The sequence below is a fragment of the Hemitrygon akajei genome, chromosome 27, assembly GCF_048418815.1.
Source record: "Hemitrygon akajei chromosome 27, sHemAka1.3, whole genome shotgun sequence".
NCBI lineage: Eukaryota > Metazoa > Chordata > Chondrichthyes > Myliobatiformes > Dasyatidae > Hemitrygon > Hemitrygon akajei.
In genome coordinates, this window is record NC_133150.1 from 2,787,769 (window position 1) to 2,800,315 (window position 12,547).

The 12,547-nt window shown below is 46.0% G+C and overlaps 1 protein-coding gene across 5 annotated transcripts in view; it reads right to left on the reverse strand.

The window, feature by feature from the left end:
- The window catches only part of LOC140717085 (voltage-dependent L-type calcium channel subunit alpha-1S-like), a 665,173-nt gene that overhangs the window by 460,511 nt on the left and 192,115 nt on the right, over positions 1-12,547 (reverse strand). For all 5 annotated transcript variants that reach the window (XR_012096443.1, XM_073030268.1, XM_073030267.1 and 2 more), the window contains exons 16-19: positions 8,804-8,873; positions 5,074-5,206; positions 1,475-1,604; positions 804-863 (exon numbers count right to left, since the gene is read on the reverse strand). Coding sequence is in view for 4 of the 5 variants with exons in the window: in XM_073030268.1 (XP_072886369.1) it covers positions 804-863; positions 1,475-1,604; positions 5,074-5,206; positions 8,804-8,873 (393 nt within the window). In the remaining variant the exon portion in view is untranslated. The remainder of the gene's footprint in view (positions 1-803; positions 864-1,474; positions 1,605-5,073; positions 5,207-8,803; positions 8,874-12,547) is intronic.

Below are 12,547 nucleotides of genomic sequence, written 5' to 3' on the forward strand. Positions count from 1 at the left end.
TTTAGCCTCCACAGATGTCTGTGGCAATGAATGCCCCAGATTTACCAAAAAGTAACTCCTATTCATCTCTGTTGTAAAGGGACGTCCTTCTATTCTGAGGCTGGGCTGGTGGTCCATTCAATCCCTTTAGCAAATTTTCATGCTGGATATGCTGATAAAAGCAATGGGCATGACTTGATTTTTTTATCTCATTCTCTGTGCATTAGGTGTTGGTCTTTTATTTTAATTGAGTTCTTTTGGGTTTCTCTGCCTACAGCAGAGAAACCTCAAGGTTGTATGATTTATATATAGTTTTATAACAAATGTACTTTGAATCTTGAGTTTTGGCATGTGACCTAGTGGATAAGGATCTGAAGGTCACTGGTTCAAGCCTCAGTGAGGCAGCGTGTTGTGTCCTTGAGTCTTCGTGCCCTTCCCTTGGACAACATCGGTGGCGTGGAGAGGGGCAGGCTTGCAGCATGGGCAACTGTCAGTCTCCCATACAACTCTGCCCAGCCTACGACCCCTGGGAAATCTTCCAAGGCGCAAATCCATGGTCTCATGAGACTAACAGATGCCTATAAACTTTGAATCTCTGGATCTAAATCCATTCTACCTAGACCTTTCAATATTTGGTAGGGTTCAATGAGATCCTCTCCTCATTCTCCATGATCATTAGGTAAGGGATGATAACAAGGAGCAAGGCTGGATGGTGTAAACAATTACGTAATGGATTAATTGATTATGAGTGATAGGCAGAGAAACAGGGAGACTCAGATACTGAGTTCAATTGACCTACAGACAGACAGAAGTAAGTGTGTTACCTTCAGCACAATCTCCATGGTGAATATGGCGGTAAAAGCAATGTCAAAATAGGCCAGGACCTGTAGGAGAAATAGTATCAGCAGTGTTTAACATTTATTACAGCAGTATTGGTCAAGAAAATGTCGAAGTACGATGTAGATGGCATCTGGTTAAGTGGTAACATTACTGTCTGGTATGGAGGGGCCACTGTACAGAAAACTGTAAACAGCCAGTTCCATTATGGGCACTAGCCTCCCCAGCATCGCGTACATCTTCAGAAAGTGATGCCTCAAAAAGGCAGCATCAGTCATTGAGGACCCCTCACCACCCAGGACATTGCTATGATCAGGGAGGTGGTACAGGAGCCTGAAGACACACACTCAACATTCCAGGAACAGCTTCTTCCCCTCCACCATCAGACTTCTGAATAAACAATGAACACTAACTCACTAATTTTTGTTCCTTTTTGTTCTCATTTTGTACTACTATTTAAAGTAATATTTACATTTATATATGTAATGCAAATCTATATATCTAGATTACTAAATATACAGTATATATATTGCAATTTACAGATTTTATTATGTATTACAATGTACTGTTACTACAAAACAACGTTATTTCACGACATAGGCCCAATGATAATAAACCTGACTCTGAGAAGCCCGACCTGCAGAGGGAAATCTCTCACCTGGTTGCGGAAGGAGTCTGCTCGGATGGGATCTTCGGCAGCCAGTGAGATGCTGCTGAGTAGAATGAAGAGGAGGATGAAGTTGGTGAATGTGGTGGCATTGATCGCTCGGTGGCATAACTTGCGTAATCTGGAAGAGAGAGGGACGAAACAGGGTCAGTTAGTCAACAAGGGGAGAGTCTGAAGAGGAGAAGATCAAAAGATGGCGGTAGTTTTTCTTACTTTGGAAATCTAGGCACAAGAGTGTGAATTGATTCACTTTGGAAGGTCAAACTTGAAAGGAATGTATAGAGTTTAATAGCAATGAGGAGGAACAGAAGGATCTTGGGGACTGACATCCATGGATCCCTCAAAGCTGCTGCACAAGTTGATCGGGAAGACCATAAGACATAGGAGCAGAATTAGGCCCATTCAGCCCATTGAGTCTGCTCTGTCACTCCATCATGGCTGATCCCAGATCCAACTCAACCCTGTACACCTTCCTTCTTGGCATAACCTTTGATGCCCTGACCAATCAGGAAACTATAAATTTTCGCTTTAAATATACCCATGGACTTGGCCTCCACCACAGTCTGACAGAGAATTCCATAGATTCACTAGTCCTCTGGCTAAAAAAACAATTACTCCTTACCTCTGTTCTAAAGGATCACCCCTCAATTTTGAGGCTGTGCCCTTTAGTTCTGGATACCCCACCAGAGGAAACATCCTCTCCACATCCACCCTATCTAGTCCCTTTCAACATTCGGTAGGTTTCAATGAGATTCCCCGGCATTCTTCTAAATTCCAGTGGGTGCAGGTCCAAAGCTGCCAAACGCAACTCAAATGCTAACCCCTTCACTCCTGAAACCATCCTCGTGCACTTCCAGCGGACTGCCTCCAATGAAAACACATCCGTTCTGAGATATGGGGCCCAAAAAGAAGGCATGTGGTGTGTTGGCCTTCATCAGTCAGGGGATTGAGTTAATGCTGTAGCTCTATAAAACTCAGCGGGGGTACCAATGCTTTTTTGCTGGTGGGGGGGTCGTTGCTTTGCTGCTGCTTAAGTGTGGGAGGGGGAGCTGGGGAGCTTTGGGGGTTCTGTCATTCATTCTTTGGGGTACTCTGTTTTCGTGGATGTTTGCGAAGAAAAAAAAATTCAGGATGCATGTTATATACATTTCTCTGACATTAAATGTACCTTTGAAGTCTGGTTAGACCACATTTGGAATATTGTGTTCAGTTATATTACGGATGGGGAAGCTCCAGAAAGGGTGCAGAGGAGATTTGCCTGGATAAGAGAGCATGCCTTAAGGCAATAGGCTGAGTGAGGTAGGGCTTTTCTCTTTAAAGCAAAGGAAGATGAAAGGTGACTTGCAAACACGAGGAAATCTGCAGATCCTGGAAATTCAAGCAACACACACAAAATGCTGGTGGAACGCAGCAGGCCAGACAGCATCTATAGGAGAAGCACTGTCAATGTTTCGGGCCGACACCCTTCGTCAGGACTAACTGAAGAAAGGGTCTCGGCCCGAAACATCGACAGTGCTTCTCCCTATAGATGCTGTCTGGCCTGCTGCGTTCCACCAGCATTTTGCATGTGTTGTAAGAGATTTGAAAGTAGGAGGGGGAGGGGGAAATGCAAAATGATAGGGGAAGACCGGAGGGGGTGGGATGAAGCTAAGAGCTGGAAAGGTGATTGGCAAAACGGATACACAGCTGGAGAAGGGAAAGGATCATGGGACGGGAGGCCTAGGGAGAAAGAAAGGGGGAGGGGAGCACCAGAGGGAGATGAAGAATAGGCAGAGTGATGGGCAAACAGAGAGAGAGAGAAAAGGGGGGGAGGCGGGAAAAAATAAATAAATCAGGGATGGGGTAAGAAGGGGAGGAGGGGTATTAACATAAGTTAGAGAAATCAATGTTCATGCCATCAGGTTGGAGGCTACCCAGCCGGTATATAAGGTGTTGTTCCTCCAACCTGAGTTTGGTTTCATCTTGACAGTAGAGGAGGCCATGGATAGACATATCAGAATGGGAATGGGACATGGAATTAAAATGTGTGGCCACTGGGAGATCCTGCTTTCTCTGGCGGACAGAGCGTAGGTGTTCAGTGAAACGGTCTCCTAGTCTGCGTCGGGCCTCACCAATATATAAAAGGCCACACCGGGAGCACCGGACGCAGTATACCACACCAGCGACTCACAGGTGAAGTGTCGCCTCACCTGGAAGGACTGTCTGGGGCCTTGAATGGTGGTGAGGGAGGAAGTGTAAGGGCAGGTGTAGCACTTGTTCCGCTTACAAGGATAAGTGCCGGGAGGGAGATTGGTGGGAAGGGATGAGTGGACAAGGGAGTTGCGTAGGGAGCGATCCCTGCGGAAAGCAGAAAGGTGGGGGAGGGAAAGATGTGTTTGGTAGTGGGATCCCATTGAAGGTGGCGGAAGTTACGGAGAATTATATGTTGGACCCGGAGGCTGGTGGGGTGGTAGGTGAGGACAAGGGAACCCTATCCCAAGTGGGGGTAGCAGGTGGATGGGGTGAGGGCAGATGTGCGGGAAATGGGAGAGGTACGTTCCATCCTCCCTCACCACCATTCAGAGCCCCAGACAGTCCTTCCAGGTGAGGCGACACTTCACCTGTGAGTCGGCTCCTCTACTGTGAAGATGAAGCCACACTCAAGTTGGAGGAACAACACCTTATATACCTTCTGGGTAGCCTCCAACCTGATGGCATGAACATTGATTTCTCTAACTTCCATTAATGCCCCTCCTCCCCTTCTTACACCATCCCTGATTTATTTCCCTCCTCCCCCCCTTTTTTCTCTCTCTTTCCATCACTCTGCCTGTTCACCATCTCCCTCTGGTGCTTCCCCCCTCCTCCTTTCTTTCTCCCGAGGCCTCCCATCCCATGATCCTTTCCCTTCTCCAGCTCTGTATCCCTTTTGCCAATCACCTTTCCAGCTCTTAGCTTCACCCCACCCCCTCCGGTCTTCCCCTATCATTTTGCATTTCCCCCTCCCCCTCCTACTTTCAAATCTCTTACTATCTTTACTTTCAGTTAGTCCTGACGAAGGGTCTCGGCCTGAAACGTCGACAGTGCTTCTTCTTAGAGATGCTGCCTGGCCTGCTGCATTCCACCAGCACTTTGTGTGTGTTGCTTGAAAGGTGACTTGGGCAGCCTCCAACGTGATAGCAAGAACACTGACTTCTCCACCTTCTGGCAACTTCCCCCCCCCCTCCCCCTTCTGTCTTCCTGTCTTCTTCCATTCTCTATTCTGCTTACCCTCTCATCCCACACCTCCTCCTCCTTCCCATTCTCCCCTTGTTCACTCTCCCCTCCTATCAGCTTCCTTCTTCTTCAGCTCTTACCTTTTCCACCTATCACCTCCCAGCTTCTTACCTCAACACCTCCCCCACTCACCCACCTTCCCCCTCACCTGGTCTCACCTATCCCCTGCCAACTTGTACCCTTCCCCTCCCCCACCTCCTTATTCTGACTCCCTTTCCAGTCCTGATGACGGGTCTCAGCCTGAAACGCAGGCTGTTGATTCCCCTCCACAGGTGCTGAGTTCCCCTGGTGTTTTGTGTGTGCTCATCTGCAGAATCTCTTGTCTTCTGGATACCTACTTGTTTTCAGGACTGAAGATGAAGAAGGAGCTGGCGTTGGGCATGGGCACGGCCTTCTCTTTCAGCTGGAGCTCGGAGAGAGGTCGAGGTCGCGGACTTAGTGGGAACTCTGGTTCCTCCTCCTCATCATCACCTGTGGAGCAGAGAACAGCGAGAAGAGCAGTAAATTCATCGAGCTTCCACCACCACTCCGGACGGACCTCCTTCATCCAGTTTCCACACATTTTTTAATGATTAGCTCCATTTCTCGCGTGTACATCGAGATATTCAGTGAAATGTGTCGTTTGTGTCAACGATCAGCACGTTCTGAGGATGTTCTGGATGCAGCCCGCAAGTGTTACCACACTTCTGATACCAACACAGCCATGTCCACAACTCAGTAACCCCAACCCGTACGTCTTTGGACTGTGGGAGAAAACCAGAGTACCCGGAGGAAATCACACAGCCATGTCCACAACTCAGTAACCCCAACCCGTACGTCTTTGGACTGTGGGAGGAAACCAGAGTACCCGGAGGAAATCACACAGCCATGTCCACAACTCAGTAACCCCAACCCGTACGTCTTTGGACTGTGGGAGGAAACCAGAGTACCCGGAGGAAATCACACAGCCATGTCCACAACTCAGTAACCCCAACCCGTACGTCTTTGGACTGTGGGAGAAAACCAGAGTACCCGGAGGAAATCACACAGCCATGTCCACAACTCAGTAACCCCAACCCGTACGTCTTTGGACTGTGGGAGAAAACCAGAGTACCCGGAGGAAATCACACAGCCATGTCCACAACTCAGTAACCCCAACCCGTACGTCTTTGGACTGTGGGAGAAAACCAGAGTACCCGGAGGAAATCACACAGCCATGTCCACAACTCAGTAACCCCAACCCGTACGTCTTTGGACTGTGGGAGAAAACCAGAGTACCCGGAGGAAATCACACAGCCATGTCCACAACTCAGTAACCCCAACCCGTACGTCTTTGGACTGTGGGAGAAAACCAGAGTACCCGGAGGAAATCACACAGCCATGTCCACAACTCAGTAACCCTAACCTGTACATCTTGGTAGTGTGGAAGGAAACTTGAGTCCCAGAGGAAATCATATAGCCATGCCTGCAAAGCACTAACCCCAACCCGTACGTCTTTAGAGTGTGGGAGGAAACCAGAGCGCCTGGAGGGAATCACACAGCCATGGTAGTGTAGTGGTTAGTGCAACACTGGATGGTGTCCCTGATCGTCGACTGGGGTTCAATTTCTGCCACTGTTGGTAAGGAGTTTGCATGACTGCCTGAGTTTCCTCCCACATTTCAAAGGTGTATGGGTTAGGATTAGTGAGTTGTGGTTATGCTATGTTGGCATAGACTGGATGTGGTGAGGATGTTTCCTATGATGGGTGAATCTAGGACCAGAGGGCACAGCCTCAGAATAGAGGGATGTCCATTTAGAACAGAGATGACGAGGAATTTCTTTAACCAGAGGGTAGTGAATTGCCACAGATGGTTGTGGAAGCCAAGTCATGGTGTTTATTTAAAGATAAGGTTGACAGGTTCTTGATTACTCGGGACTCCAAAGGTTACATGGTAAAGACAGGACAATGAGGTTGAGAGGGCTGATAAATCAGCCATGATGGAACAGTGAAGCAGACTTGATGGGCTGAATGGCCTAATTCTGTTCCAAAGACTTATCATCTAAAAGACACTTGCACATCATCAGACTGTGATAGCTGTTGACACAAACACATTTCACTGTATGTTTCGACGTTTCAATGCTTTGATGTACATGTGAGAAGTAAAGCTAATCATTTTGTTAATGTACAAGCAGCTGCAGGAACTGAAGCCAGATCGTGATCAGTGGTGCTGTAAGGAGTTACACTGGCCCCTGCGCTCCCATGCCACAGTTATTGCTGACAACACAGGCAGATAGTCCTTTCCAGCAAACATCTTGGGAATTTACAACAGCAGAGTGGAGCAAAATTACAACTCCTCTGGCATGCTCAGGACTGTGCGGGGGCTGAATTAGCAAATGTTACTGGCTATTGAAATCAGGGCCCTGGAAAGTTGGAAGTATGGGAGCCAGAGCCCCAGAACTTGGGGACACTGAATACAAGGATGTCCCTTTCGAACAGAGATGAGGAGGAATTCCTTGAGCCAGAGGCAGGTGAATCTGTGAATTCTTTGCTGTGAAGGCCAAGTTTTGGGTATATTTAAAGTGGAGGTTGATAGGTTCTTGATTAGTGGGGAGAAGGCAGGTTGAGAGAGATAATAAACCAGCCATGATGGAATGGCAAAGCACGCTCGATGGACCAAATCGCCTAATGTCTTATGGTCTTGTAATGAATTATCAGAGAATTACTGCACTAGGGTTTGAAAATCGCCATAAGCAACCATGTTCAAGTTCTGGCCATGTATTCACTTGGCCTGGGCATCACTCAGTTCAGGCAAAACTATGTAGTTAAAATCACAGCAGTAAGTTGTTCACGGTTTAGACCATAAGAATGTAAAACATAGCAGCAATATTAGGCCACTTGGCCCATCGAATCTGCTCTACCTTTCTATCATGACTGCTTTATTATCCCCCTCAATCCCTTTCTCCCATAACCTATCAAACTCTGCTTTAAATATACCCAAGTCTTGGATATCTGCAGCAATAAGTTCCACAGATTCACTACCCTCTAGCTACAGAAATTCCTTCTCATCTCTGTTCTATTCTGTTGCTGTGTCCTCTAGTTCTAGACTCCCGCACTATAGGAAACATCCTCTCCATGTTCACTCTATCTAGGCCTTTCAATATTCGATGGGTTTCAATGAGATTCCCCTCATTCTACTAAATTCTACTGAGTAGAGGCCTAGGGCCATCAAATGCCCTTCATTTGTTAACCCTTTCATTTCCAGAATCATTCTCGTGAACCTCCATGAGAAAGGTTTGGAGAATAAATCACTGGATGTGTTAATGGATATCTGCATTCCTTGCAGAGAGGTATAGATTGGACCTCATTGTTACACACTGGGGAGGTTAAATACGAAGCCAAGAGCAGCGGCTATATTTTGTCAAGAGCTTGAGATTTGGTATGTCACTAAAACACTCAAAAACTTCTACAAATGTACCATGGAGAACATTCTGACATTCTGAATCACTGTCTGGCTTTGGGGGGGAAGGGGGGTGAGAGCTACTGTACAGGATCAAAGTAAGCTGCAGAGAGTTATAAAATTAGCCTCTGTAGAATCCAAGACATTTTCAAGGAGTGGCACCTCAAAAAAACAGCTTCCATTATCAAGGACTCCCCACCACCCAGGACATGCCCTCTTCTCAGTTTTACCATCAGGAAGGAGGTACAGAAGCCTGAAGGCACAGACTCAATGATTCAGGAACAGCTTTGTCCCTTTTGCCATCCGATTCCTAAATGGACTTTGAACCCTTGGACACTACCTAACGGTCTTTTTTAAAATTTCTGTTTTTGCATTACTTATCTCAATTTAACTACTTAATATACACACATATACTTACTGTAATTCAGTTATTTTTCTATATTTGTTATGTATTGCATTGTACTGCTGTCACAAAGTTAACAGATCCCATGGCATCTGCCAGTGATATTAAACAGGATTATGACTGAATCCTTTGCTAGGGTGTTTTTTAAATCCTGCAGAGTTATCAAGAGCCGTAGGAACACAAGACTGGCTCTATAACACACTTGGCCTCTGTGCAGAGATGGAGCCAAGAGGTGCCCTGGACATTACCTGGAAAATCGGCAGAGGGATAGGGATCCTTCACCTCATTCACATTGGCCTCAAATTCGTCCACTTTAAGCTGCAACAAGACAAGAAAACGATCAGGAGGACGAGGGGATTTCCATATGGTCTGAATGGCCACCTCCTGTACGCAGGTAATGGGAAAACTGGTTTTGCAGATTGCAAGAGAAGTAGGATATGGATCAGATGGAAAGTTTCGCAGAGTGGTGCTAAATGGAATTTAATTCCAATTGTTAGGTTATGTTGAAGTTGTAAAAGACTTTGATAAGACCAAAGGGCCGTAAAGAGGGGCTCTGGGTATAGGAGTCGGGATGTTATGTTGAAGTTGTATAAGACATTGGTGAGGAATAATTTGGAGTATTCTGTGCAGTTCTGGTCACCTAACTACAGCAGAGATATACCGGTAAATAAGATTGAAAGTGTACAGAGAAACTTTACAAAAATGTTGCTGGGACTTGAGGACCTGAAGGAGCCTGAACATTTAATTTCTCCCATAAGACCAATTAACCAACTAACCCCATGTGTTTTTTGAAAGTAGGAGCATCTCTGAACCCACAACAGGTGGATCCTTGAAGCGGATGAGCTAACAGTAGCAAAAGACCATGAACATGCATGTCAGTATATCAGCGATTATAGAAAAAAACATAGAAACATAGAAAACCTACAGCACAATACAGGCCCTTCGGCCCACAAAGTTGTGCCGAACATGTCCTTACCTTAGAACTACCTAGGTTTCCCTATAGCACTCTATTTTTCTAAGCTCCATGTACCAATCCAAAAGTCTCTTAAAAGACCCTATTGTATCTGCCTCCACCACCATTGCTGGCAGCCCATTCCATGAACTCACCACTCTCTGAGTAAAAAACTTACCCCTGACATCTCCTCTATACCTACTTCTAAGCACCTTAAACCTGTGTCCTCTTGTGGCAACCATTTCAGCCCTGGGAAAAAGCCTCTGACTATCCACACAATCAATGCCTCTCATCATCTTATACACCTCTGTCAAGTCACCTCTCATCCTCCTTCACTCCAAGGAGAAAAGGTTGAGTTTACTCAGCCTATTCTCATAAGGCATGCTCCCCAATCCAGGAAACTTCCTTACAAAGCTCCTCTGCACCCTTTCTATGGTTTCCACATCCTTCCTGTAGTGAGGCGACCAGAACTGAGCACAGTACTCCAAATGGGGTCTGACCAGGGTCCTATATAGCTGCAACATTACCTTTTGGCTCCTAAATTCAATTCCATGATTGATGAAGGCCAAAATACCATATGCCTTCTTAACCACAGAGTCAACCTGCACAGCTGCTTAGAGTGTCCTATGCACTCGGACCCCAAGATCATTCTGATTTTCCACACTGCCAAGGGTCTTGCCATTAATACTATGTTCTGCCATCAATTTTGACCTACCAAAATGAACTACTTCACACAAGAAACAGATTATAAACCTATTTCTGATTCTGGTTCTGGTAAAATACTCTGAACCAATTCTACAACCTCTTTCAAGAACTCTTTACAACTCCAGGGCTCCTCAAGTGGCATCTCATGTGGAAGCAGAACTCTCAATGGATATGATTAAATATTCTCGCTTCAGCCTGATACAGCTAAAAATCACAACAGCTTCCAAGGTCAGTGCAGTTAACAAAGATGTTTTAATGCAATTAAATGAACTATTGCTGCTTAAAACTGATGGAAACAACACCGATTGCAGATGTACTCCTCTCCAGAGTCCATGTAGGAACCATGGCTGCAGGTCAGGGATACAAATGCATTTAAGGAAACGGGATTTTAAACTCCCAATACTGACTATCTTGCTGGTAAATGTGCAGTCTCTGGTGAATAAAATCGAAGATCTCAGGGCGAGGGACATTAGGACTTTGTGCATCCTTTGTTTCACAGAATCCTAGTTAACCCCTTCCATACCAGATGCAGCGATTCAGGATAGATCTATAAAGTCTCTCAAAAGCAGAGGTGGAGGAGTATGTCTCATGATCAACTCCTCTTGGTGCACAAATATATCAGTGCTATCCCAATTCTGCTCACCAGACCTGGAATATCTAGCAGTTAAATGCCGTACTTTTTACCTACCGCGAGAGATTTCCAGGATCATTTTGGTAGCAGTATACATTCTATCTCAGGCCAATGTCAAGCTGGCTTTAGATGATCTGAACAATGGAATCAACATGCACGAAACAGTGCACCCTAATGGCTTCACCATCGTTTTGGGAGATTTTAACCAGGCCAGTCTGGAAAAAAAATCACTAAACAATTACCATCAACAGATCACTTGCAATACCAGAGGAAACAACACACTGGACCATTGTTACACCATCATCAAGAATGCCTACTGTGCTATTCCATGTCCTCACTTCAGAAAGTTTGGTCACCTGACTGTACGTCTACTCCCTGAGTACAAGCAGAGACTGAAGATTGCAGCACCAGCAGTGAGGACCAGGAAGGTTTGGACAAGGGAAGCACAGGAGCACCTACAGGACTGCTTTGAATCGGTGGACTGGACTGTGTTCAGGGATTCATCTTTGAACCTGGATGAGTATGCTGCAGTTGTTACCGACTTCATTAAAACCTGTGTGGATGAGTGTGTGCCCACAAAGACTTACTGTACATTCCCAAACCAAAAGCCATGGATGAACCAGGAGGAATGTCGTCTGCTGAAGGCTAGATCTGTAACATTTAAGTCTGGCAACCCAGGCCTGTATCAGAAAACCAGATATGAATTGTGGAGGGCTATTTCAAGGGTGAAGAGACAATTTTGAATGAGGTTGGAGGCAACATCGATTGGACAACAACTCTGGCAGGGTTTGCAAGACATTACTTCCTACAAAGCAAAGCCCAACAGTGTGAATGGCAGTGATGCTTCACTACCAGATGAACTCAACGTCTTCTATGTCCACTTTGAAAGGGAGAATACAACTACAGCTGTGAAGATCCCTGCTGCACCTGATGACCCTGTCATCTCTGTCTCAGAGGCCGATGTTAGGCTGTCTTTAAAGAGAGTGAACCCTCGCAAGGCGGAAGGTCCTGATGGAGTACCTGGTAAAGCTCTGAAAACTTGTGCCAACCAACTAGTAGGAGTACTCAAGGACATTTTCAACCCCTGACTGCTACGGACGGAAGTTCCCACTTGCTTCAAAAAGGCAACAATTATACCAATGCCTAAGAAGAATAATGTAAGCTGCCTTAATGACTATCGCCCGGTAGCACTCACATTGACAGTAATGAAATGTTTTGAGAGGTTGGTCATGACTAGACTGAACTCCTGCCTCAGCAAGGACCTGAACCCATTGCAATTTGCCTATTGCCACGATAGGTCAAAGGCAGATACAATCTCAATGGCTCTTCACACGGCTTTAGACCACCTGGACAACACAAATACCTATATCAGGATGCTGTTCAATGACTATAGCTCAGCATTTAATACCATCATTCCCACAATCCTGACTGAGAAGTTGCAGAACCTGGGCCTCTGTACTTCCCTCTGCAATTGGATCCTCGACTTCCTAACCAGAAGACCACAATCTGTGTGGATTGGTGATAACACCTCCTCCTCGCTGACGATCAACACTGGTGCACCTCAGGGATGTGTGCTTAGCCCACTGCTCTACTCTCTCAAGACCCATGACTGTGTGGCTAGGCATAGCTCAAATACCATCTATAAATTTGCTGATGATACAACCATTGTTGGTGGAATTTCAGATGGAGACGAGAGGGCGTACA